Below are 24,984 nucleotides of genomic sequence, written 5' to 3' on the forward strand. Positions count from 1 at the left end.
CTGTGACCAGAATGAAGCCGTTGTTGTCGATGCGGTAACAGTTGATGTCCTATCAGAAGGTCAGAGCACACATCAAATTTAGAAAACAACCCGGACATCAACATCAACAACATCCACATCAACAACATCAACAACAACGTCAATATCATCAACATCAAAAACAGCATCAACAGCATCAACACCAACTGTCGGAAGGTTGGAGCAATATTTGATTTCCAAAACAGCAACAACATCAACAACAAAGAAATGGCAGAGAAATGGTTCTTACCGCACTATCGCAGCTGATGCTACACTTTCCATCCAGCGCTGTACACTAAACAGAACACGGGTCAGTCAGAGGTCAGTGCAATGAGGAGTTGAAGGAGTTGAATTACGTACAGTTATGTTGAAGTCTATGCTGCTACCTGTCTGCAGGCTGTCCAGAATTTCCTTTGAAAGTACTCCAGCTTCATCTGGATTCCTACAGCTGAAGATTGAACAGATTGATTATTATTATTTTTTTTCCTACATGTTATTCATGTAATTTGCATGCAAAATAGGTCTACCCAACCCGTGGACAGCGCTTCAAAAGTAGCCCAATTCTGCGGGAAAGTCACAGACCTAGCAACACTGCCGAACAGATCCGTCACCTACAACGGCTTCCATACGCTGTCTGACTTAGAGCCAATCATAGCGTGTGACACGCAGGACCCGGAGCAGATCTGGCAGCCAAGCATATCTGGTACCTACACCGGTCCCGGGTCTAATAGCACGTTAGTTAAATGTTGAATATAGAATATTTGTGTCTCAAATAGTCAAAAGTGTTTGAGTTTCATCTCAAAGATGCGATGCGAGCAGCCAATGTATGTTCACAGGTGTTGTGTCACGTTTTTCTGCCTGCCCAGAGACGGACCGACTACCGCGGGCGCGCGCTCGTGAGCCCAGTCAAGGCCAAGTTGAAGGTTATTTCTGTCGTATGTTAAAAGCAACCCGGGGTTGGACCAAAGTGCTGTACACACACACACACACACACACACACACACACACACACACACACACCGGTTTAGTTCATCACTGTATTTTCAGTTGTCTTTCTTTGTGGTGTAACCGACGCATCTGGGGACATTCTAAATGAATCTATAGTCAGGCAACAATCCACGGAGGATTTCTTTTTTTTAAGACAATGTTAGTAAACCTAATCAGGTGTATCGACGGTCAATCAATTTTTCTGTTCTTAATTTGTAAGTGACACCTCTTATTGACTTGCACTATTGTGCTTTTTTTTTTTAAAGGTCTATCCACAAATTAACTGCAGTGTGACCTAATTAACAAGAATATTTGGTGTCCGATTACAGGTTCCCTTCATAAACTCCTGACACAAGCTGTCATTGGGGAGAGCGGTGGTGCTGGGGCAGCTTGTCGAACTGCTGGTGTCTGCAGGGCGTCTTCAGACGGCCCTTCTGTGTCCCTTCCCCATGCTGCAGAGTCCCTGTTTAGGTGCCAGTGTGGCAGTTTCGCCACCACACACCACCCAAATGGCGTTTTCAGGGCCCTCCGGCACAGAGACACAGACGACGATGGGTTGTAGAAATTTGTTTATTTTAGGGAGAAGGCTTGGTGGAATTATCCGGTAGCAGATAGATTATGTCATGACAGGGCTCCTATCCTGAGAATGTGTGGGGTGGGGGCTTTAACCTGTTGCTCGTTAGACCAACCAATGAGCAATAGGTATGCAGCCACCCCGATCCCACTCACCTAGATCAAGGTCAGGAGTGGCTGCTCACCACACCATCCCCACACCACACAAGTATAGTGAATTTTTTTTTCATTTTAATTGTAATGTGAGTGCACACTTTGACTGAGTGCTTCTTCTGCAGGTGTCACCGGTGGTGCAAGTGCTGGTCCTGGTTTTGTAACTCCTGTAAGTTAAGCCTCACATGATGGAACAACAAAAGTGGAAGTGTCGTAAGTTGAAATCTTTTGCATAATGTGAAACGCAGCATCCACTTAGCCTAAAATTGGAGCTTTTAGCCCTGTTGGGGCGTGGTAAGTGAGCTGTTAGTCTGCAAGGTGGATAAAACCTATGATATACATGTAAATAAATATATATTTTACGATGTATATATATATATATATATGTTGTTGTTTTTTTTTTTTTACAAATAATTGCACTACAATGATCTATCTCTACTTAACAAACACTACATTTTTAAGTTGCAAAGCATGAATGGAGGAGTCTACAGCCTGATTACTTTCGTGCCCGGGAATGTTTTTTCTACTGGTGAGATACTTTGCTGCATCAAGGGTTGGGTTAGGGTACTTTAACGTGGTCTATTCAGTTCCGGCAGCATAGGGATGGCGATGATCCTAATTTAATCTGCAAAGGATTTTTTTTTTGCAGTAACAGTGTTTTAGGTTGCCAGTTTTACATGGAAAAAAGGAATTTATGACTGCTTCTTTTGCAGTTTGCTGAGCTATGCTTTTATTGGCTGACATGATCCCTTTTATGTCTACTTTGTAGTTCACAGTGTAAAATGTGTTCGCTTCAATGGTAACAACTATATTATAGCATTACAGCATGTCTCAAATGGGAGTTGGTTGGTTGTACTGGTTCGTACACTCTAACACAGAAATCATCCCATACTCGTGTATTCAGAATACCAGTACCTGTGCCAGTCAATTTGATGTTTTTAATTGGTTCTGTGTACACTGATTGTGAGAAAAAAAAGATTCAAACCTTTTTCATTTTTTCCACTTAATGTTGAGTTTCTCTGTGACTTGGCAGATTCTGCACAGACAAACAATGAGGAACATAATTTTGAGGATCTTAGTATAGTGAAGTCTATTTGTCCCTCTCAAGACAACATACATAATATAATTGCTGCTTCCTGTGCATTGAGTTTTATTGTTATTTTTCTCTTTTATATAAGATAAACATTATTATGATTATTTACCAATAAAAGCCACAGGCAAGACTTGTGAAGAGCTAGTGGGTCATATTGTCATATTGTTAGCAATAGAAAAAAATTACAGTAATCACCCAGTGATGAGGTTCGTTAAATTTGCATGTTTTTAATTTACATCTTTTCAATTTGTGTTTTGTTTTCATTATGCACCATTCCTTACCATTGAATATTTTATAATGGTTTTCCCATGTTTTACACACACACACACACACACACACACACACACACACACACACACACACACACACACACACACACACACACACACACACACACACACACACACACACACACACATAGAGATACAAAAATAAACCAATGGTTAAATGATGAAAATATGTTGTTTTTATTCAACAACAAATTTCTGACGATACATTTGTGGTCCTGCATGATAAAATATGGCTTGCAATGTAACAATCTTTAGAAACAGTCTTCAGCATGCATCTTTTGCTTGAAAACTCTAAAATAAAGAAATAAAAACTGGTATATCACATGTTTCATTGATAATCCATATCTTTTATATATATATATATATATATATATATATAGATCTATATTAACATTTTAAATAATCAAGCTATCAAAAGCAAAATCTTCCATTCAAATAAATATATTACAGCTGTGTGTTTTATCCTTTGCTCAGAATTTGCTGCTGATGTTGTAGACCACTCTTTTCCTCTTTACTTTATAGTAAAAGTACAGTGGAAATTCTGCATTTTGAAAATACATTTTGGCCGAAAGAATTCCATTTATTGACATTGAACTTACTTAGCATTTTCCAAACGGAACTTGTTTAAAACTTGGCATCGTTTTTATACATTCAGAAAAGAAAAATGTCAAAGTCGAGATCTGCAAATCTCTGGCTTCACGTCACAGAGTGATGTAATGATTTTCATTTTAACTTTTTTTTTTCTGGCACCACATTTACTGTGGTTTCCTTTATTCTCTATATTGAGGGATGTGGATCGTTCAGGGTAAAGCAACTGAGTGCTGCGGGGAGAAGTACAGCGCTATGAACAGATCCAGTTCTGCTTGGCAATGTTTCCTAGGGTGTTTAAAGGCTTTAGTTTGTCGGCGTGGTGCTGTCGTTGGTTTCGTTTGTGCTGACGTCCTGTTTTTAGCTGTAGTCACCTGCTGATCAGAGGAGTCAACAAGGGGAGTAGCGCAGCGGCCAGAGGACCAGACAGTGCAGACGCTGAGCCACACTCCATCGCGTTTTCCTGCAGAAGAACCAGAACAGTGAAAAGACAGCAAATGATCTTTTTAATTAGTGTGTGTGTGTGTGTGTGTGTGTGTGTGTGTGTGTGTGTGTGTGTGTGTGTGTGTGTGTGTGTGTGTGTGTGTGTGTGTTTGTGTGTGTGTGTGTGTGTGTGTATTTCGAGACACACCTCTGGGTGGAAAGGATGGCATGATTCTGGCTTCTTTCTGTCCTTCTGAAACTTCAGTCTATCACATTTAAGCGACTCGTTGTGTTCAAAGGGGTTAAGATAGTAAAGTTCAGTAAGTGATGAAGAGTTCTAAATTCCCCAGTACCCCCAGAAAGCGTGTGATCTGAAAATAGCAACACCCCAGACGAAAGTGACTTCCTGTCACGGACAGCTTGAACAACTTGTACTCCTCTGTAGCACAAATATAATGTTCAATTTAAATCCAAAACACACATTAAAGGAAAGCAAGATAACCCCTCCCCTATAGAATAGATGAGGAGTGTCTTCCCTATTCTCCCCCGTCACATGAACCCTAAAGCAACACACACAGCCTCTGCTTCATGTAACTTCATCTTTTAAGAAAGGATATACATGATCTCAATTGGATCCATGGTTACTGGGGGGGCGGAGCCACAGTCACACTTGTTGTCCACGACAACCATGAAGAGGTTACTGCTGGGAATCTGCTGGATGACGAAAGATCTGCACAAAAACAGAAAGAAATAACTCAAACTCTTGAGCTATGTTCAGGAAATCAATCTCAACATAGAAAAATCAACCTCCATTTGTTCCTTGAATACAAATGCATAATGGGTGGTTTTTAAATAATTCCTTCAAGGCTTTTTAGCAGAGGCTTTTTAGAGTATTTTCTTTTCGTTGTACCTGAAACAACCCTCACAGTCGATGTTTCCTGTCGTCTCTTTGATAGTTCGCTCAGACACGAACGCAGGATACTCCGTGTCACAGGGAACCATCATGGTTTTACCCCGAGACCGCTGGGCTGAATGTGCAACACGAGAGAAGTTGAAGATAAAACTGAAGACAAACCACTTGGAAAAATGTCTTTTGATTAACTTTATTTACCTTTCACAGTCAGATCAACATTCCACCAACTATAGAAGTTGAATTCCAGCAAAAAACTGAAGAGAGAAGTGGAAACATTAGATTGACACACAGATTTACATATGACCCCAGAATATTTATGTGCAGTGTGTTGTTTTAACAAGAGTGGGATTCTTACATGACGAGTTCAGTCAAGAGCCACTTTACAACAGTGAAGGGCTGAAAGAGAAGAGAGTAATCACAATATCATATTAAATAGCAGTTTCTGAGGCATGTCTGTAACTCAGCATCTACCGGTGTACGGACCAGATAGTCTATAAAAGTGTGTGTATATGTGTTCCAAATTCTAAATGTAATTGAGTTAAAAAAATTGAACGTTTTCCACATCTATTTGGCTGCTTGACACTTACGTCTGCTAAGGTTCCGGCGCTGTCACTGCTCCCAGCGTACTCCTTGCAGAGCGCCTGGTAGTCGTACAAGGTGATCCTGCAGAGATCAATTCACACAAGCATCGAACTGTTAAAATTATAAATGCAACATATTTAATAGTATGTTACCAATTGTTCGTGCAATATTGAATATATTTAAAATCCGAAAACAATAGCAGATAAATGGTTATGGAGACAAACGTTGGGAAACTGCAATTTGAAGTTATGTAAATGACACCAACCACAGCTCAGTTTGAGACCGACCCTGGTCTCCTTTTCCTCACCACCATCCAAACAATAACAGTGAACATCTTTGGAATGATTATTTTTTCAAAACAAGTTGATTTTCAGATTTTCAGTTTATACTATAATACTACGCATTAGTCGCCCTGTACTGCTTAGTGATGGGCGGTCAATGTTACAGTAATGAGTCAGTAAACAATGGTTACTGATACAACGTCTTGAAGTTATCATCACAGCCAGATGCTGTGCGGCTGTGGTCACATTGGAGGCAGGATTCAAGATTCAAGATTCAAAAGGTTTATTTGTCACATACATATACATATGTTCATTCATATTTGCAGTGAAATGTCTTTGCAACGCACCCGGAGATGATGCACAATAGTTTCCCATCCAAACATAATAGCTAACCTAATTTCTACCAAGCTAACTAACTGAAACGAACTGATTCCTAAATGCGGATGCGGGCTATTCTGTTTTACGCCAAACCTGACTTTGTCTATACCTGTTTAATCTATATATATTTGTATGTAGAACACTTCACATACTCAAGAAACTGTAATACAATATTTTGGGGAAAAAATAACATACAAAATTAGTTATTGGAAAATGTATGATGATGTGGTTTAGAGACCACCATTTTATCAGAGCTGGTGACATTGAGGGTCTGACCTTTTGAAGGAGCCCATTTGGAGTAGTTTGTTCATAACAGCACCTTCTACCTCTCCGAAAAAACGCCCTGTCTGAGAGAGAGAAAGAGGCGTTTATGCCAAAACATCACAAATGCACACACATGCACGCACGCACGAACGCACGCACGCATGCACGCACGCACGCACGCACGCACACACACACACACACACACACACACACACACACACACCTACCTGAGAGTAATCCTCTGTGACCAGAATGAAGCCGTTGTTGTCGATGAGGTAACAGTTGATGTCCTGTCCGAAGGTCAGAGCCCACATTAGATTTCCAAAACAACAACATCAACAACATCAACAAAAACATCCACATCAACAACATCAACATCCACATCAACAACATCAACAACATCAACATCCACATCAACAACATCAACAACATCAACAACATCAACAACAGCATCAACATCAACAACATCAACATCAACATCAACAACATCGACAACATTGACATCAACAACATCAACAACAACAACTGTCAGAGGGTGGAGCACACATTAGATTCCCAAAACAGTAACAACAACAACATCAATCACAACATCAGCAACATCAACCTCACAAACTACAACAATATAATGGCAGAGAAATGGTTCTTACCGCACTATCGCAGCTGATGCTACACTTTCCATCCAGCGCTGTACACTAAACAGAACACGGGTCAGTCAGAGGTCAGTGCAATGAGGAGTTGAAGGAGTTGAATGTACGTACAGTTATGTTGAAGTCTATGCTGCTACCTGTCTGCAGGCTGTCCAGAATTTCCTCTGAAAGTACTCCAGCTTCATCTGGATTCCTACAGCTGTACAAGATTGAACAATAGATAGGAAAAATCATTATTTTCCTTCTATTATCATCACTATCATTTTGCAATCAAATGCAGTTTACTATTTAGACTTATTGTTCTGATTTCATTGATATGTTTAGTCACCTTACCTGCGACGATCGGAGACTTCCGGTCATCCAGAAGTTGTATTGCGGTGCTTGCCAAAACCACACTCTTATTTTCTGATGCTGTGTGAAAATAGCACAGGAAGAGACTTGGAGTGACAGTGCCGATGTCTACCCACTAGATGGCGCCCTCTACTCAATTCATGACATTTTCAAGGCTAGGCTCTGATTCGATAGAGAGCCCTTCCCATAATATGCCGTCACATTAATAAAACATGGATAGTTTCAGGTTTAAGTTAAGGTCACTGTAAATAAATTGTATCCATCAAATCTGGATATATTGATCTATTTTTACAGGATTTATGGACCCATGCCCCTTTTTCCCAGAAAATTTAGGGACCCAATGGGAGAGCTATGTGTACCTGAGCTGAAAGGAATGGAGTAGACAAACGTCCCGGGAACCTGCTCTGCCGCCCTCTTGTACCACAGCGGGAAATGATCAGCGTTGAACACGCCTTCCTTATCCTCTGCTGTCAGGAAGTCTCTGCAGACAAAAAGAATCCAGCAGCCGACTGAGTTCCAACCAATTCAACCCTGCGTTGTGAGGGAGCATCAGAGAGAGATGATGTGGAGCATCGCACTCACTGGTTGGAAAGCTGCTCGGGGACCACAAACAAGTTGGTTCTAGAGAGGCCGGTGCGCGTTCCCAGGTAGGCGACCTCCACACCCTTGTCTGAGTTCCTGTGTGAAAAACACAGCTCAATGGTCAATGGTCGCGGTGAGGATTCCTGGAACCATGTATATGAGATACAGAGCAAATGTGTGTTATTTAAAACGATGCTCACTCTGACTTATTGAGGGCAAGCCCCGTCCAGTAGGCCTCCAGCGGAGCGGTGACCACGGCATCGAACAAAACCTCCTGGATGAGCTCCCTGTCGCCTGCACCGTGGGAGATGTGACACATGGACCTTTTCAAAGAGCTGACAGGGAATGGCTCTGAGACAAATGGTAGATTGACTGTTATATTTCCATGATCAATTGAAGCTAAGTGCTTTTATGTCATTTGTGCAATGGTCAATTTTAGGCTTGGGTTTGTATTTAAACTACAATCAAGGTGTGGTCGGCGGCCGGTCAGGAAGAGCTTGATGGCTTGGATCTGCGTGAGGTATCGGTGCTCGTGGTGCTCGTCTGTGTTGCAGTAAGTCCTGTGGTCCAAACACATCGGCACGGTTACATCCACACAGGCTTCCACTTCCCCCAAGAAGCCTGAACAATAAATTTAATATATATATATATTAAACGCATGAATGCCCCATGCTGTAGCCCCCGCATTACTGTACCATTCATCTGCCAGTGCAACATCTGGCTGTTCCAGATCATGGAGCCCTGAAAAACACAGAGGAATCAGTGACCTCGCAGTAATCCCAAATCGGATGGATATTTGGAAAATATAGGGATACAGACTAAAGTGGGATATTACAAATTCTTTGAGAAGAAAAGTTCTTTGATGGACGAAGGAGGTAGAAATCTACGTCACACTCTTCTCTCGAGAACTTCCCATAAAGGTTCCATGATGGGAACGGTGTTGGCACCACAAGGTGGACCTGGTCTTGTAAAATGGCCTCATAGCCCTTGGCCAGTATACGAACATGCAGGTGAAAGATGAACCATCTTTCAAAGATGAACCATCTTTCACCACATAGACCATATTATCATATTACCCTTTTTTTCCATTGATCGGGGGTGCAGATCTTCTGCTTCTTACACCAAGTTATTTGCATTTGTGAATGGGTGAGTGGGTTTGCTGATGAGCTTTGTCCATGTTTGGCATGAGTTCTGAGACTGTTCTCCGTGAAATGACGCATCTCTAATTCGGGCGGTGGCTCTAATGCCTCTTGTTGCTTTGAGAACCCACCCACCAAAGTGCTTATCTTCAGACCTTTTTTTTTTTTTTTTAGCTGAAACATACTGCTAATTGCGAAAAACCCAATTTGAGTCAACTTTGCAGCTGTATTTGTAATTGTGATTGATTTGGTTACTTCAAAGTCAAACTTTGAGTTTGAGTCCAAGTTTTTCCTGTATTGCGGTTATTTTGTTTGTATCAGATTTTTGTTTTGGAGATATTTTCTGATATAGATGTCCAATTTTAGCCTATCCAATATTTGACATCTATATAAAGCATTACAAAAGTAATAATGCCGGTATATACTGTCAGTACCAGCAGATACCCGTGGCATAAGTATGAACCACACTGTATTAAAAGCTCTGTTAATAAACAAAATCATTTCCAGTGATTCACCTGTTTCAACTGAGACGTTTCCCCTGAAGAAGAACTTTCCATGGCCTCTCGACAGAGCTACTCCAACACTGAAGGAACAAAACACAGAGGAGAAAAACTGTTCGTCCAACATTTTAAAACCAATTTGAAAAATGGACCTATGAGCGATGACGACTCCACTATTTATCTTTTCGACGTACCTGAATGGCGTTCCCTTGATGTCCGTGTAGTAGTAGTCGTTGTGCATCTTGAGAACGCGTTTCTGGAAAGACGATAACAAAAAAAAATGATGTGAAAAAAAAAAAAAACAGTGGGAGTGAGAACCACTTGGTGCGGGACGATGTAGAGAAAAGCTTTCAGCTGAGGAGGAGGTGCAGCCTTACGCCTTTATCCACCGTCTTCTTCACCTCCATGGAGAAAGTTCCTGTCTTCCTGTTCACCATGGCGTTGCGAAGCTGAGACACACACACGCGCACACACACACACACACACGCACATACACGCACACACACACACACACACACACACACACACACACACACACACACACCACACACACACACACACACACACACATACACACGCACACAGCCGAGATACAGCAAGCAAGTCATTAATCCAACAGTCTATGTGTGGGTACAACCAGACAGGGATCGTGGAGACAACAGATTAATTCCATCATTAGTTCGATCCCTTACTGTTACTCCTCCTTTACTAGCACAAGCTGGTTGTGGGAAAATGGGTTTTGTGCGGCGATGAGGAAAGCATTCCAAATGTGAAGGGTAAGACTTCACTCCCCAAGAGCATTTTTAATGTAGGTGTAATTTTCTGAATTGTAATGGTATTTTACCAAGTGGTAATTCATACTTATCGATACTTAAAAGTGGATTCGGACACATTTTACCCCCTTCCCGTGTAATGGCTCCCGCACCCAGGGCTTTATGCCTTCCATGCAGAACTAGACACTAAACACAGAAATGTCCCCGCGACAAGAGATAACGTCGCAGTGTGGAGGATCCGTCCAGACGTACAATGTCATCCTTGTCCTCCCACTCCACCTCAGACAGATCCACGCTGCTGTAGTTGGGTTTCCTCCTCTTCTTACCGTCCTGGTACTGCAAATAGGAACACAGTGCAGCCCATTTAATAACACCTTTAAGTGACATGCCTGTTTTAGATGGCGTCACAATGTAAGTGCTCTGATCTATAGTAGGTTTGTCACAAATATAGTTTATTCTTGAAAGATTATATTCAGATTTCCTGTTTTTTGTTTTGTTATTTTTTGTTTTTGTTTTTTATTAAATCAGCGTTTAATTTGGTACGATGGTAATTTCCATTCAATTAATGTGCTCAACAGCTTTCAAATTAACATTATTACCACCAGGAAACTGAGTTGAAAATATTGTTTGTTTGTTTGTATGTTTTTTTTAAAGAAAGACCATAGCATAGATCAATAGGTTTCGTATGTGAAAAGGTGAAGTCTTATTGTGATTTGAGCCAGGGATCATGACAAATCAACGACTACCACAATCACGGCACAGTTTAAGGCACAAAGACTCACACACACACACACACACACACACACACACACACACACACAAAAAAAAAGACACAGACTAATGCACAGAGAGAGAGAGAGCGATAGCACTGACACAGGAACACACCAATCCACTCGCACAGCCATAGTTCCAGTGGAACTCGGGGGCCCAGAGTTAGTGGCTGTGGACTGCCAGGGGGAGTTAAATTACCTCTGGGAAATCTCAGGCCAGCCAGCCCTATGAATTGCCTTTATCCCTGCATGCATACATCAAAGGAAAAGGTGGGGATTACAGACTATAACAGCCCATTTAGCCTCCAAACCCGCTCGCGCTCGCACACACTACATGGCGTCTCTATGCAGCCGTATCATAGAGGCTTTCACTTCATCATTTCAGTTATGCATCATAGTGGCATTTCTTAAGAAACAAAACAGTGGTAATAAAGGAAAGATTTGGGTGCAGTCAGTCAAGACAAGGTTACAGCATCGTGTCAGTGCCCTATAAATGCTTTCGTGTTAGTTCGGAGGGAAGCGAGTTACCAGAGGTCGGAGGTCCGGGTGCGTCAAGACGTAGCCGTTGTTGGTGATGGCGAATGCGTAACCGTGGATCCCGAGCTGGAGACAGGGAGCAGACACGGGAGAAGGTCACGTTGACGGCGCATTCATACGGACATTTCACTGGAGCGGCAACGCGCGGCGCTCGCACCCGGGCGTGCACACGTGCATGCAACATCGGCCGTGGAGCCAGTACCATATGCTTGGGGATGATCTTCATGAGCTCCTGGAGAGGGATGTCGGTTCCTACCACCCCCAAAAGAATACCCTGGTTCTTCTGCATGACAAGATTCAAAACACTGTTAATTTCAACCGTGACACTCAGCGTTTTAATGCCTGCTCGCTCGCTCCCGCTCTCGCTATCTCACCGTTTCGTTCTTGGTGCTGAAGACTGGCATAGCGACTGTGGTCATCAGACTGGGGCCGCCTTTGGCTTTCAACTAATAAAAAGAAAGAAGGATTTGGCTGATATGCATTTTGCTAGCAGTACGTGGCATTTAGAGTACATGTCTTTTTTTGTTTGTTTTTTATAATTATAATTGTATCTAATTATAGCAGTAACAGCCTGCCTGGCATGCCATCAGTTACCATCATAGTGCCATCATAGTGATACAACTTTGAATTCCCAGTTTCAATATAAAATTATTGGGATCCTTGACAAAACCACCATAGAATACAGTGATTGTTCATTAAGCACCCTGAGGGATTTTTTTTTCCGTGCACCCAGTATAATAAAGTAGACGAGCCTAAGTAGATGCGAATCCTTGTAGCTGTATGTGTGGTGTCGGCGTCTGTCTCTGGTGAGCAGCTCATGTGGACCTCGGAGGAGCGCCGTGTTCGGTAGCATGCCAGCTGACATCATTAAACACATGCGCTCTCTCAAAGTAGGTCTGCTATTCCCCCAGCTAGCGAGCTGACACAGCTTAATATGCATTGATGTGTGCGTGCGAGCGCGCGCGTGTGTGTGTGTGTGTGTGGGGGGGGGGGGGGTGTGTCTCTTCAGTGCACGTACACATTTAGGATGGGTGTAGTGAGGTGTGAGGGAGGGTGTGTTACATCTGTTGACTTGACAAAACACAGAGTGGATGAGTCCTAAACCGACATGGGGCTCGGTGCCGGGGGGACGAGCCGCTAATGTTTCCCCCTGCACATGTGGAGCTAGAACCCGGGCCAGGAGAGTAGAAACAGGATGTAACCTGCAACACCCCCCACCCCCCGCAGAGAAATGACCTTGTGTGCTATCCCTATTACCCCCCCCCCCCCCACACACACACACCCCTTTTCTTTCATTCTTTCTTTCGTTCTCGTTCTCGGCTCCAATGTCAGTTTTATTACGGGCTTTAGGAGATAAAAGGCAATGATCCACGGAATGATGAATGGTGTGTCTAAGGCTGAGATACAAGAGCACACACTCCAGAGGACAACCTCACAACCCCTGCTAGTGTGCACGCACACACGTGTGTGTGTGTGTGTGTGTGTGTGCATGTGTGTGTGCGCGCGCGCGCGTGTGTGTGTGTGTGTGTGATAGTATGTGCTCAATATCTCACACGTTCTCCTTTTTCTAAAAACAATCAGCAATATGTACGACTGTAACTTCCTCTATGGCTTTACCACGCAGATGCAACGGGCCACACATTGCTGGTTTCAATTGAGAAATATTTTGTGGATCAAACAATAAGAAGTTAGCTCCGCGATATTCACCTTATGAGCCTGGGAAAGCTTTTGGGATAGAAAGGACACAATTAACAATCATCCCCACGTAACACGTTGAATGGAATGCGAAGAACGAAGAACTATGAACTAAACAGTATGTCCGATCGGGACGCAGGTGTACATTTAGGGATTTGGGAAAAATCAAGTGGACTAATGAAGCGCATAATGAATAATTCCTTCAACAGCATGAAGGGTAATGATGAGAGGAGACACACAAACACAGACAGATATAATATGCGTAAACACTACTACTGTACAGAGAGCAGTATAGGGGACCAGAACAATAAGCACAAGTATTAACACATAAACAAAGACGATGGTTAGAATTAAATAGTGACTGGCAACTTTAGGACTCAAGGGGAAGAATTTCACTTATATTCAAAAACATTTGAGTGCGATACAGTCGTGCATTGTTGCGTGGGTCCGCGGGAACGAAGAGATACTTACAGCGCTGTCCACATAAGCTTCCGTCCAGATGGTGTCGTGCTCGTGGTCGATGACCTTTGGACGGCTCATAACATGAAGGTACCTCATAACGTTCTCCTGGACGTCGGCTAAGGTGGAGATCTGACTGAAATACCCTGTAAAATGAGTGCACACATACACACACACACACACACACACACACACACACACACACACCTAAAAACACAGAAAAACACAAACACAAGAAAAATGGTGCCGAGTGGGATTATAGTGTGATGTCACAGCATCGGCAGACTGCTCTGGAGCTGCAGGTACTGTACGCCCAAGCGAGCTCGACGGGCACACGGGGAGTCTGAGTCTGCGTCAGCTGCGCCCCCGCGACCGACAATCTTTCACTTTGGACGGGAGCGGTTATTTCACAGCGGGAGAGACTGTACACGGAGCGGGCGCGGCGCTCTCACTCTGGCTCTCTCTCTCTCTCGCTCTCTCTCTCTCCCTCCCTCTCCCCAAAGCCACAGCGATCTGTTTTCCCCGGCTCTGACTTTCCCCCGTCCAGAGGGCACTCACCCGGAGCCTTGACACGCGGGAGCCATCAGCGCCGAGCGGCCAAGGGAGGGGACGGTGACAGGAAGAGGGATTAAAGCGGGTGGACCCCTGACCCCATCCCGAGTGCCACTCCACCGCCTCTCGCTAGAAGGTCTCATGCATGCACGGGCGCACACGCAACCTGGCCCCCGCACGCGCCTGCCACGCCCGGGGACCGTGTGACGGTGAGAAGCGGTTATCAAGAAGGCTCGAACCTTTATTAGCACACGCCATCCATTTGAGGTTATCAGCAAATGCAGACTCCCGGCCAATCAGGTATGGGAATATGCGCACCTGTGCACAGAAAACATAGATATCAGCATTTCCAGAGATGGAAGGGTTCAGATAGTGACTCGACATGCAAAGCAATGTGTAAACTCTGGTACTTCATCTTCCTGCGCTGACTCCCTCGCTCTTCGAAGCCCGGAGTGGCTGCATCTTAGTGCCTTGCTTGGAAGTGCATTTATCTACCCCTCTCATCACTTCCTTTTGGAGCCCCTCTTTTGTCCCCACTATGGTTCTGCTTCTTGTACTCTATTCTAGGATACATTCTTCTGTGTGTATCTTTGTATTTTTGTATTTGGTTTTCATCCCATTTAAATTTTTTCTCTGGAAAGGTGTCTGTGTTCCAGTGTCCCTTTAGAGACTGTGGTGTGATGCTCTGCCAAGCCTGCATGGCTCATTGGTTCCAGATGCTATGCTAAGCACAAAGCATATAGAAAACACTGAATGGCTGCCATATAGTGGCCCTCAGGGTGTGTGAGGGGGGTGGGGTGCCCTGCCAAATACTGCCCCATTGTGCCAGCGCACGTATGCTTGACAGGACTGAACAAAAGCCCCTGGCTGTTGTTTATTGATGCACTGTGAATAGCGCAGCAGTACATTTAATTTCAATTGCACTCGTGTAAAGTTCTTTCATGGAGGGAGCGTGAGCCCCCCTGCATCTACCCCCGGCCCGGGGTCCCAGGTGGGGCCACGAGGAGAGCGAGCGACGCCGGCAGTCACAGGGGCTCCAGAAGGTACAGGACCAATGCTCAGTCAGCCCGATCTTGATGGAAGGGCTCGGAGGTCACTGCCGTGCAGGGACTGCCTGATGGGAACTTGCACATTTGTCTGCGATGAAGGATTTTTATACTGCGGCAGCAAGTCAGGAATGGTGCGAGTTAACTCAGACAAAAACAGTGTTGAGCGGATTCTCTTTCAAATTTGCTGAAGCGTTTGAGAAACCTTTCACTCAGTCGGCACTGGTGATGAAATGTGATGAAGTGTGTCGCTGATTCGGAGTCGTGATCGTTTGGGGAGTGCGTCCTTGCACACCCACTCGTGGCAAGTCGTCATTTTCCCAAATGTATTTCTGGCTCACAGAAATATTGCAATGTAGTGGGCCAACAGATTGAAATACATAATATTGATGTGGGATTTACTTTATAGAAGCATGAGCTGTAATAAAACAGGAGAGCAATTTCCCCAAACGCCAAGGCAGGAGTTCCATCTGACATGTGTGATATTAAAATGTACATCTAGAGAAATGCTGGACCAATCAGAAGCTAAGAGAAGAAAACATATTAAGAGCAATACACAACGGTGTGGTCAAGAGAGAGGAAGAGAGGAAGGTAATTGGGGAGAGAGAGGGAGAGAGAGAGAGAGAGAGAGAGAGAGAGAGAGAGAGAGAGAGAGAGAGGGAGAGAGGGAGACCCACCTTTCTATCAGGCCAATTAAACTTCTCAAACACGTCATCGTACATTTCTGTTGCTCCGTCAGTCACAAGCATTATGGCCTGGCTACACACACTGCCGTGTCCGGTCTGGTTGAACTGCAGAGAGAGAGAGAAAGGGAGGGAGGGAGAGAGAGAGAGAGAGAGAGAGAGAGAGGATGGTGGGGCTTAAATACAAACAATAGAGGTTTGTTGTTGGCTCAACAACATGGAACCCTCAGACTATTTAATTACTTCCATGTCTCCATCCAAGCACCTCGGAGTGGAACGAGGCCTCATTATTGGGGTGTCGTCCGACACTGTCCAATCGGATGTTGAAAACAGGGGTCATGTCTGATGTTAATGAATTTCATAAAGGAGTTTGTGTGATGTCACAAGATACATGGTGGTTATAAAGTGGCTTATTGACCTGTGGCGGCGCGAACGTGGAGACATTATCAGCCGAAAATGCCGATGAGCACTGAAACACACACACAGACACACACAGACACAGACACACACACACACACACACAGACTTACACACCCACACACTGAAGCGTCTTAATGGCCGCAATGCCATATTAGTACAGTATGTCCACTAGATTGGCCTTTAAACATTAGTGATTCCTTGAAACTTGACAAATTCACAAGCAATCAACCCTTTGAAATGCCACCACGAGCAAAGCAGATAAAATAAAATGTGCGCAGCTCAGAAAAAGACTTCCAGATGGCAATTTTTTTTCTTGGGAAGATGATTGAAAGGTTAATCATCGCTCTATTTTCCACAAATCTCTGACATTTAATGTGTGGAATGATACATTTTGTGAGCGACAAATTAGTATTTGTCACTCATTTGTCACGGTAAAGTATTTCTAAAATAGTTCATTGTTACACGATAGAGACAGAGTCCATCACTGTGATAGGAGCCCAGACAGAGTATACAAGCTGAAACCTGGCAGGACGTTTCGCCTTCTCCGTTTGTAGTTCTGAGCCGTGGTTAGACGTGCTCCGGATGCGTCCACTAACAATGGATCTCAAACGTTTGGCATCGACCAAATTACCATATTTGTCGCAGGACTTTAATTAATCTGACAAATGCAGACGGAGAACCTGCGCTCGCTCGGCGTCTGCGGTGAAGCCGAAGCCGGCCTGAAAGCAGAGAGATAAAAGGGCCGAATGGCTCCTGTCCTTATCTGCTTTGTGTTCCAATCAGTAACGTTATTAATCATCCGCATTAATTAGAGTCATTAATCATGCTTTAGAATAGAAGTGTCGGTGTTAGAAGGTGCAGAACGGGGATAGCGTTGAAGCGTTTCGACAAGGGGACACTCCCCCAAGTCGCGCACATTTTGCAGGACTCTGCTGCTCGGGCTGCAACATGCAAACTATGTCACTTCAAGAAATGACGCCCGGAGAAAGTTCTGTAGCCTGGAAAAGGAGGTTTTACTTGATGTTCCAGGCACGTCGAGACCTTGAGGAATTTGTGATAAATACACAGCGCATTGATCACATTCACACTCTTCAGTCAGGCGAATGGGAAATGTGGAAAATGTGGATTTAACTCAGTGGAACTTCTCAACAAATACGTATGAATACAGCGAACATATTTGGCAGTATTTAGATGAGAAACTTGTATATTAGAATATTAATTTATGCTGACATACATCTTCAACTAACTACATATTTATATATTCATTCTATATTGTGAGATTTTTCTTTTGCGCGTCTAAATAAATAATCTGGACACAGAGCAGTTGTATAATTCATCACTAGAACCTACGTCGCTGAGGATGGTGAAGGCTTCAGTCAAAGCCTCACCCAGCAGGCCAATCCCTTTGGCAAACAGCTTGTCCAGATGTTCCCGGAAATGCTAACACAGAGCGTTGGGGGAAGAGGTGAAGAAATTAAACCTTAATCACAGTAAATCGTCTCGATATGATCTATAATAACTGTCAGATGATTTGGGACTCACGTCTTTATTTGCTTTATCAGCCCGGACCAGCGTGCCGTTCAGACACGGCTCCACATAATGGATCTCCTGATTATACTGGAAACATCAATAGGATATTTAGAGAGAAATTGACTAATAAATACCCTCTGGACACCATTCCCTTTTTGCAATGCAATGTGTACTAGAGATACAAAGAAACAAAATATGTACACACATTAAACACACACACACACACACACCTGGATACACAGACATAACCCTGCAATGTATGCAATATTGCATAAGTTGCTTCACCATTTAGGCACAATCAGTAATGATGTGGCCACATACGTGCGTACACGCCCACCCATTCACACACACACACACACACACACACACACACACACACACACACACACACACACACACTGATATACAAATGCATAATGTACACATAATGAGCACAGGCAGATGTGGGTTTACAGCAGTGAGACCTACTGCAATAATATTGAAGAAGTCGTCATCGCCGAGCGTGTCCAAGATGGAGGACACAGTCTGTCTGGCGATGGTCAGCCTCAGCCCCTTCATGCTGCCACTGACGTCCACCAGGATCACCACGTCCTTGGGAGAAGTCGCAGCCTGGATGTACCTGTCAAGAGTTTGGGGCCGAGCGAACACCTTCAGCCGCTGCTCATGTAAATACACAGGTTTATTCACAGACAAAGAGGCATGCATACCACTTCCTGTTTCTGCAGTCGAAGCCAATAACCCCGTGTTCATCCGGATGCCACTTCACGCCTGGGGAAAAAAAAAGACCCCAAAACACATTGAGAACATTCTTTAGGAAAGGAATCCTGAAAAAAAACAAAAACGACAACCACGGAATGAGAGTATTTACTACGCTGGTACGGAAGCACTAACAGGAAAACAGAAGCAGTGCTCAAACTCATTCTGTTCATTGCTGTTAAGGAGTAAGGCAATCTTCTCTAAATGTCACAGTGACAGGATGCTGTTATTTCTTTATTCTTGGATTTAAAGACAAGTGTTCCCATCTCATCAGGGGGAGATGGTTTCCGCGCCTGTTCTCCAGCACTGCAGAGTGCCCTCCCACAGTCTCATATCAATGGTCAAATAGCTTTTTGGTCTGCATTTCAATGTGGCTGTGGCCCCACGCTGGCAAATTCTGATTAATTTGCGACTGTATGTATGCATCCTCTCTGATGGTCTGTAAAATTACAACATTAGCCAAATCACCCTTTTAGTGATCCTGTTTCATTTGCTGCTATCATTCTCCGGCACTGATGGCTCCCTCGGGAGAACACGTGAGCGCGTGCGCACACACGCTCGCACACACACACACACACACACACACAGAGGACAGAAAGAAAGAGAACATAAATAAATGCACGCGGATGGAAAGTTACAAACTGGGAATATTTACCAGGATACTGCCTGAAGAAACCCTTGGCACTTCCGAAGTACTGCCAGATGAGCGACGGGTCTCTTTCAAAATTCTCCACAAATACTTTATTTAAAGCCTCAGACCAGTAGACTCCATTCACTATGTCAGGATCTGTGGGAGGAAATGGGGGGAGGTTGTGTGCGTGCGTGCGGGCGTATGTGTGTGTGTGTGTGTGTGTGTGTGTGTGTGTGTGCGTGTGTGGGCGGTGGGGGGGGGGGGGGGGGGTGTGCAGGTGGAAGCGAGACAAGCAGATTAAATGGTAATAATGAAAATAATCTGGCTCACCGTAGCGGAGGAAACAGTTGACCCTCGGCCCCTTATTGACCCTCCCAGAGGACGACACAATGGCCGTGACTAAATCACCGTGTGCGACGCGTCGTGCCGGACGCGCCGGCAGGCCTCCCTTTGTGTCGCCCCTGCAGAGGGGGAGCGCCGAGTCCATTACAGCCGCACAAAAGGAGTGCGGGGAGACGTAAAACTCTGGGCTATAAAACAAGAAGTAACTGCACAAGCCACCACATTAGCGGCATCCCTTCCTTCTCCTTCTCTTTCCACGCCGTCCCATCCTCACTCCTTATTTTCCTTCCTCTTGACCCTCTGAACCTCGACGGGGAAACTCACGCCTATCCCATTCGGACACTGATACGGCTTAGGCCAGTTAGAGGGTGAGTCATTAAAGAAAAGAGAAAATTATTTTTAAAAAAATGACACCGGCTTTTGTGGTCGTGGTCAATGCTGAACATGGATATTCATACCCAGTTAATACTAGCATCCTTACTGCAATAGCCTTTCCCTTAATCTGGGGCATATTCTGGATAAAATGTTTTATCCAAGACTGTTTTTATGTGACTTGTTTGTCTGCACTACAATGCTCCTATTACCAAGACAAATTCCTTGTTTGTGGAAATGTACTTGGCCAAATATAAAGATTCTGATTCTGATTCTAATAATAATTTCACAAAAACAGACCAACAATCACAGTTGACAATGAACACATGTGCATAAGACACAGTAACATTGAATTTGTGAATTCATTCATGGTCTTTGCTCAGAGACCCTTTAGACGCATCCTAAGCTCAATAGCACTGGTAAGTTCAATTCACAAAATTTTACATGGAAAAGGCTGGGAACCACGGCCTCTCTCTTTCTCCCACTCACAATATTTGCACAACATATTCATTTATTACCATGGGCACCGGGAGCCCGTGCGCTCACCTTTGTTGTACATATTGGTGGGAACCTGCACCACACTGAGGCTGAGGTTCACCGACAGGTGGTTAAAGTGGTCGTTGGGTTCCAGCAGGAACTCCCCTCCCAGCTCCACGTTGTTGCCCTCCTCGTCCACCTCATTGATCAGCACGGCGTTGAAGTACTCGTACTTATGGAGAACAAAAAAAAAAAAGAAAAAGGATAACGTTGATGACGTTGACTGACATGTCGTTCACGGTGTCAAAACGGATCCAAATGAACTGGGACACGGAGCTGTGGGGGCTTCTAGTTCGGGTTAAGGGTGAGACATGGCTTCAACAGGAAGGCTCTAAAGGTGCGTGGCTTGTTTCTATCAGTGGCTTGTTTTACAGTTTGTGGAAAGGTTCAAAACTCACTAAATAACAGAAATACAAATAGTCACGGTGAGCGTCGATTATGGGAAGAGGCTCTTAATTTCAGGACTGTGAAAAAGAGTCAGACACTCTTTGATTTTACAAGTCGTGTTTGATTGACTCTGCCCTTGGCAGGGCCCTGTCAGAGGATGAAGAGTTCCTCCTCTTCCTCCTCCTCCTCCTGGCTGCCGGAGCTCAGTGTGAGGCCGCACCGAGAGGATGTGAAGAGGGGAGCGCAGGGAAGGGCCAGGGCGGGACGGTGGGCTTGTGATGGACTCTACATGCTCAGGGGAGGCCACATGAGCATCACCATCAAGCAGGCCCTGACAGCTCATACCACGCCTGGGCGCCTCTCTGACGGGGCGGGGAGGAGGGGAGGAGGAGCTGGGGACGTGGGGGTAGGGGGGAGGCAAGGGGAGGGAAACGTGCACCCTCAGCAGAACTGACAGTGCTGTAGAGAGGCACGTTAACCACCGTCGTTATTACTGTTGAGCAGGCCAGGGGACACTGCAGATCTCCGAGCTGCCCCACTGACTCCAACGCCACTGCGGCGAGCGGGGCCCAAACTGCGGCGATCTGCACCCCTTACGGGCCGACGGACCGTTCGTTTTAATACTGTTCATTTAAGATATTTCCGGCTGGAACAGACTGTTTAAAATACAGTGACCTCCAGCCACCGTCGTTCCTCATTATTTAAGGGGGAAAGTGTTAGTGCAGCACAACATGACACACAACTGTGCAAAGTGGTCAAGAGTATGAACAAAGAGCCTCCAAACAGCAGGACTTCATCATTTTGTTTGGGAAACGATCAGCATAATTAATTATGTTTTATGGCACTCGACCATTTCAATTATGTGTGTTCAACTTAACATGTCGGAAAAGTAACAAAAAAAACCATCCTAATATTTTGATAATATTTTGTTGTTATGTGAACTGGTAACATTCCAATACTGGTGGATTTGTGGAATGATAAAGTAATGTCCATGACCTCAATTCCAAAGACAAAAACAACACCGACATAAATAGTTATAGGGTTACATTAGGGTTCGTAAATAATTAAGAAAAAAAACTTGACTTTTCATTACACTGGGCAGCTCTACAGAAAAATACACTTTTTTTTTTAATTCTTGTTTTTATTTTTTGAATGAAAGTACAGTCAAAATAAGTGCATGGTTATGTGCTCTTGTGGTAGCCTGACTTCCAACAGATGAAGATCTTTTGATTGTGTTTTAGATTTCTTAATGTGGATTTCCATCCTTCAGCTGAGACGAAGCATCTTATCTCTTTGTGACGTAATGGTCCGTGATATGACGTCAAATTAGGCCGAGTTTTGATGAAACGACTGCGGCGTTTTTATCATTAGGCATATACAATTCCCCCCTTTGTTAGAAGCCTCTAAGAAGTAAACGCGGTTAGTATTTGCACAATTATAAACGATTATAAATAACGTTTGTAACGATAGATATCATTTTATATATTTAAATAATTTATATATATTTTTACCCCAAAATAAATACTTACTTCATGTTAATAACACAACGACAGTCTGATACGCCGTAGAACTAAAACAGATTCATGACAACAGCTCCAAGCTTTTGGTCAAATTTCTGCTACTATCAAGGACATTAGATGCGGTAATTTGCAGTAAAACACGACATTTATTTCATTGTATTGAGTGAGACGAAAAGAAAGAAAAGAGACTTGGTTTAATAAATGTATTTTATGATCGAGATAAAAGAAAAAGAAAGACGTAAAAATGTTGTTATTATTATTATTATTATTATTATTATTATTATTATTATTATAATAATAATAATAATAATAATAATAATAATAATAATAATAATAATAATAATAATAATAATGTGGTTATTATTATAATAATAATAATAATAATAATATTCAGTTAATATGGTATTAATAATAATAATAATATTATTATTATTATTAATACCATATTAACTGAATTACAAAATTCACGTTTCCACCGAAATTTGATGTTTTCTTTCCGGAGTAAAACAAATATAAAGGTATAAATTCCGAGTTGTGTACTACGATTTAAATTCTGATGTACAATAACGGCTGCAACACCAGAAAACGTCCAAAATGAAAGGCCGCGGAGGGTCTGTCCGCGTTTCTGTCCGCGTGGCGCGGGTGACGGGGCGAGTGGCCACACCTTCCCGTAGCGTGAACACGCGTATTACCGCAAAACGACGCCCTCGTTTCCCTGCTCCCTGCTCTGCTGCCTTTCCGATCCCAGCAAAGAAAGTGAAACAATACACAACCGCGCACGGGAGTTTCATTTGTCTGTGTCTACTCGAGAGAAGGCAAAGGAGAGAGAGAGAGAGGGAGAGAGGGAGGGAGAGAGAGAGAGCACTCTCAACCTGACAGAATTACTGCATTCCCTCCGCATTGGGAGCTCACTGCGCCAAAAGGACTCGGCCATAATAGCTTTGGAGCCGAATGATTTTTTTCTTTTCTCTTCAGGAAATGATGGAGACCCATTGAAAATACACAAACGTGCAAAAAAGACGTGTGGGTGGGAAAAAAAAAAAAAAGACAAAGTAGGCCTAAATATTTATCTATTTTTGTCCCGTGGATTTCTCTGGGCAACCATGTCCCAAAATGCGACCGCGCTTTATATCAGTTAATATAACTGAGCTTGTTTAATGTTTGCAAAAAAAAAAAAAAAAACAACCAAAACGCATATTCTCAACAGATCATTGAGTTCCACGGGGTTGACACAAACAAAGGGCATCGCTCCCCCGTGCAGGGATGAACAGCATCAGAGTCACGAAACACTCAGTGTGACCTGCGATGCGGAATCGAACCCGTCGGTGTGGGCACCTCGTCCACGGAACATTAACTGCCGACGCGGCGTCGGCGTGAAGGATGCTGTCAGTTCTATTCAGCGCTCTCGGCTTTTATTCCACCTTCCTCCCGCCGGCATTCCAGCACCACGGGGAGCTTCACTGTTTCCTCTGGAAAGTTTACCTGCAGCTCGGGGTTTTCCTCGTGCTGGTGGTGCGCTTCTTCCGCTGCCATCACCAGCCGCTGTGCAGGAGGACAGCCACGCCAGCGTGGACGCCACATACGTTTGGGAAAGCAAAGGAACAATTCCATAAAACAGGAGATTGGCGTGACACTTTTGTTCTTTGGTATGTGGCTGGACCCTATCGCCTCGGACCACCAGGAATTATTCGAAGGACCTTCACACATTCTAAGGTCCCTCGTGTATATGCACAGAGTCAACATGTATTTATTTCATATTGTGTTTTTAAACGTCGGGGCTTTCTGATTCGCAGGCCTAATTGTTTTCAATAGCAAACTCATTGCCTCCCCACTTTATTATTTTCATAATTTTACGAATTGCATCCTAGCGATAAAGAATGGGCCTTATTCAAAAACTTTGCCCACAAGTTATTTTTTTGGTGTTGCAATTATTATAGTAAAGCGCAACACATAATAATAATAATAATAACAATAATAATAATAATAATAATAATATCATTATTATTATTATTATAATTATTATTATTATTATTATTATTATTATTATTATTATTAACCAAACTTTATAGGGTATTGAACTGATTGATGGGTATAAAGTCGGCTTTTGGAACCTTCCAAAATAACCTGCTCCTTGAAATGTGCTGGCCTGGTTCTTTCTGCACAAATGCTCTCTAAACGTTGCGTTCACCCTTGGCTTGGCCACCGACCGGTA

General features: G+C 43.7%; 1 protein-coding gene across 1 annotated transcript in view; it reads right to left on the reverse strand.

Annotated features, from left to right (window-relative positions):
- Nucleotides 1-4,072: 4,072 nt before the first annotated feature.
- cacna2d3 (calcium channel, voltage dependent, alpha2/delta subunit 3) overlaps nt 4,073-24,984 on the reverse strand; it is a gene marked incomplete at both ends in the record, with an annotated part of 28,514 nt that continues 7,602 nt past the window's right edge. Inside the window, 35 exons of the mRNA XM_080000973.1 lie at nt 4,073-4,165; nt 4,334-4,418; nt 4,745-4,855; nt 5,036-5,153; nt 5,237-5,292; nt 5,394-5,434; nt 5,626-5,701; nt 6,556-6,626; nt 6,771-6,833; nt 7,191-7,235; nt 7,328-7,389; nt 7,524-7,601; nt 7,901-8,022; nt 8,124-8,219; nt 8,324-8,417; nt 8,586-8,683; nt 8,819-8,864; nt 9,778-9,845; nt 9,957-10,018; nt 10,140-10,211; nt 10,788-10,871; nt 11,834-11,908; nt 12,045-12,125; nt 12,217-12,288; nt 13,550-13,567; nt 14,009-14,142; nt 14,788-14,866; nt 16,272-16,385; nt 18,048-18,137; nt 18,240-18,314; nt 18,696-18,846; nt 18,935-18,995; nt 19,639-19,770; nt 20,875-21,037; nt 24,255-24,314. Of these exons, the coding sequence (XP_079857099.1) occupies nt 4,073-4,165; nt 4,334-4,418; nt 4,745-4,855; nt 5,036-5,153; nt 5,237-5,292; nt 5,394-5,434; nt 5,626-5,701; nt 6,556-6,626; nt 6,771-6,833; nt 7,191-7,235; nt 7,328-7,389; nt 7,524-7,601; nt 7,901-8,022; nt 8,124-8,219; nt 8,324-8,417; nt 8,586-8,683; nt 8,819-8,864; nt 9,778-9,845; nt 9,957-10,018; nt 10,140-10,211; nt 10,788-10,871; nt 11,834-11,908; nt 12,045-12,125; nt 12,217-12,288; nt 13,550-13,567; nt 14,009-14,142; nt 14,788-14,866; nt 16,272-16,385; nt 18,048-18,137; nt 18,240-18,314; nt 18,696-18,846; nt 18,935-18,995; nt 19,639-19,770; nt 20,875-21,037; nt 24,255-24,314 (2,946 nt within the window). The remainder of the gene's footprint in view (nt 4,166-4,333; nt 4,419-4,744; nt 4,856-5,035; nt 5,154-5,236; nt 5,293-5,393; nt 5,435-5,625; nt 5,702-6,555; nt 6,627-6,770; nt 6,834-7,190; nt 7,236-7,327; nt 7,390-7,523; nt 7,602-7,900; nt 8,023-8,123; nt 8,220-8,323; nt 8,418-8,585; nt 8,684-8,818; nt 8,865-9,777; nt 9,846-9,956; nt 10,019-10,139; nt 10,212-10,787; nt 10,872-11,833; nt 11,909-12,044; nt 12,126-12,216; nt 12,289-13,549; nt 13,568-14,008; nt 14,143-14,787; nt 14,867-16,271; nt 16,386-18,047; nt 18,138-18,239; nt 18,315-18,695; nt 18,847-18,934; nt 18,996-19,638; nt 19,771-20,874; nt 21,038-24,254; nt 24,315-24,984) is intronic.

This window comes from Zeus faber, assembly GCF_960531495.2.
Source record: "Zeus faber genome assembly, chromosome: 5".
NCBI classification, from domain to species: domain Eukaryota; kingdom Metazoa; phylum Chordata; class Actinopteri; order Zeiformes; family Zeidae; genus Zeus; species Zeus faber.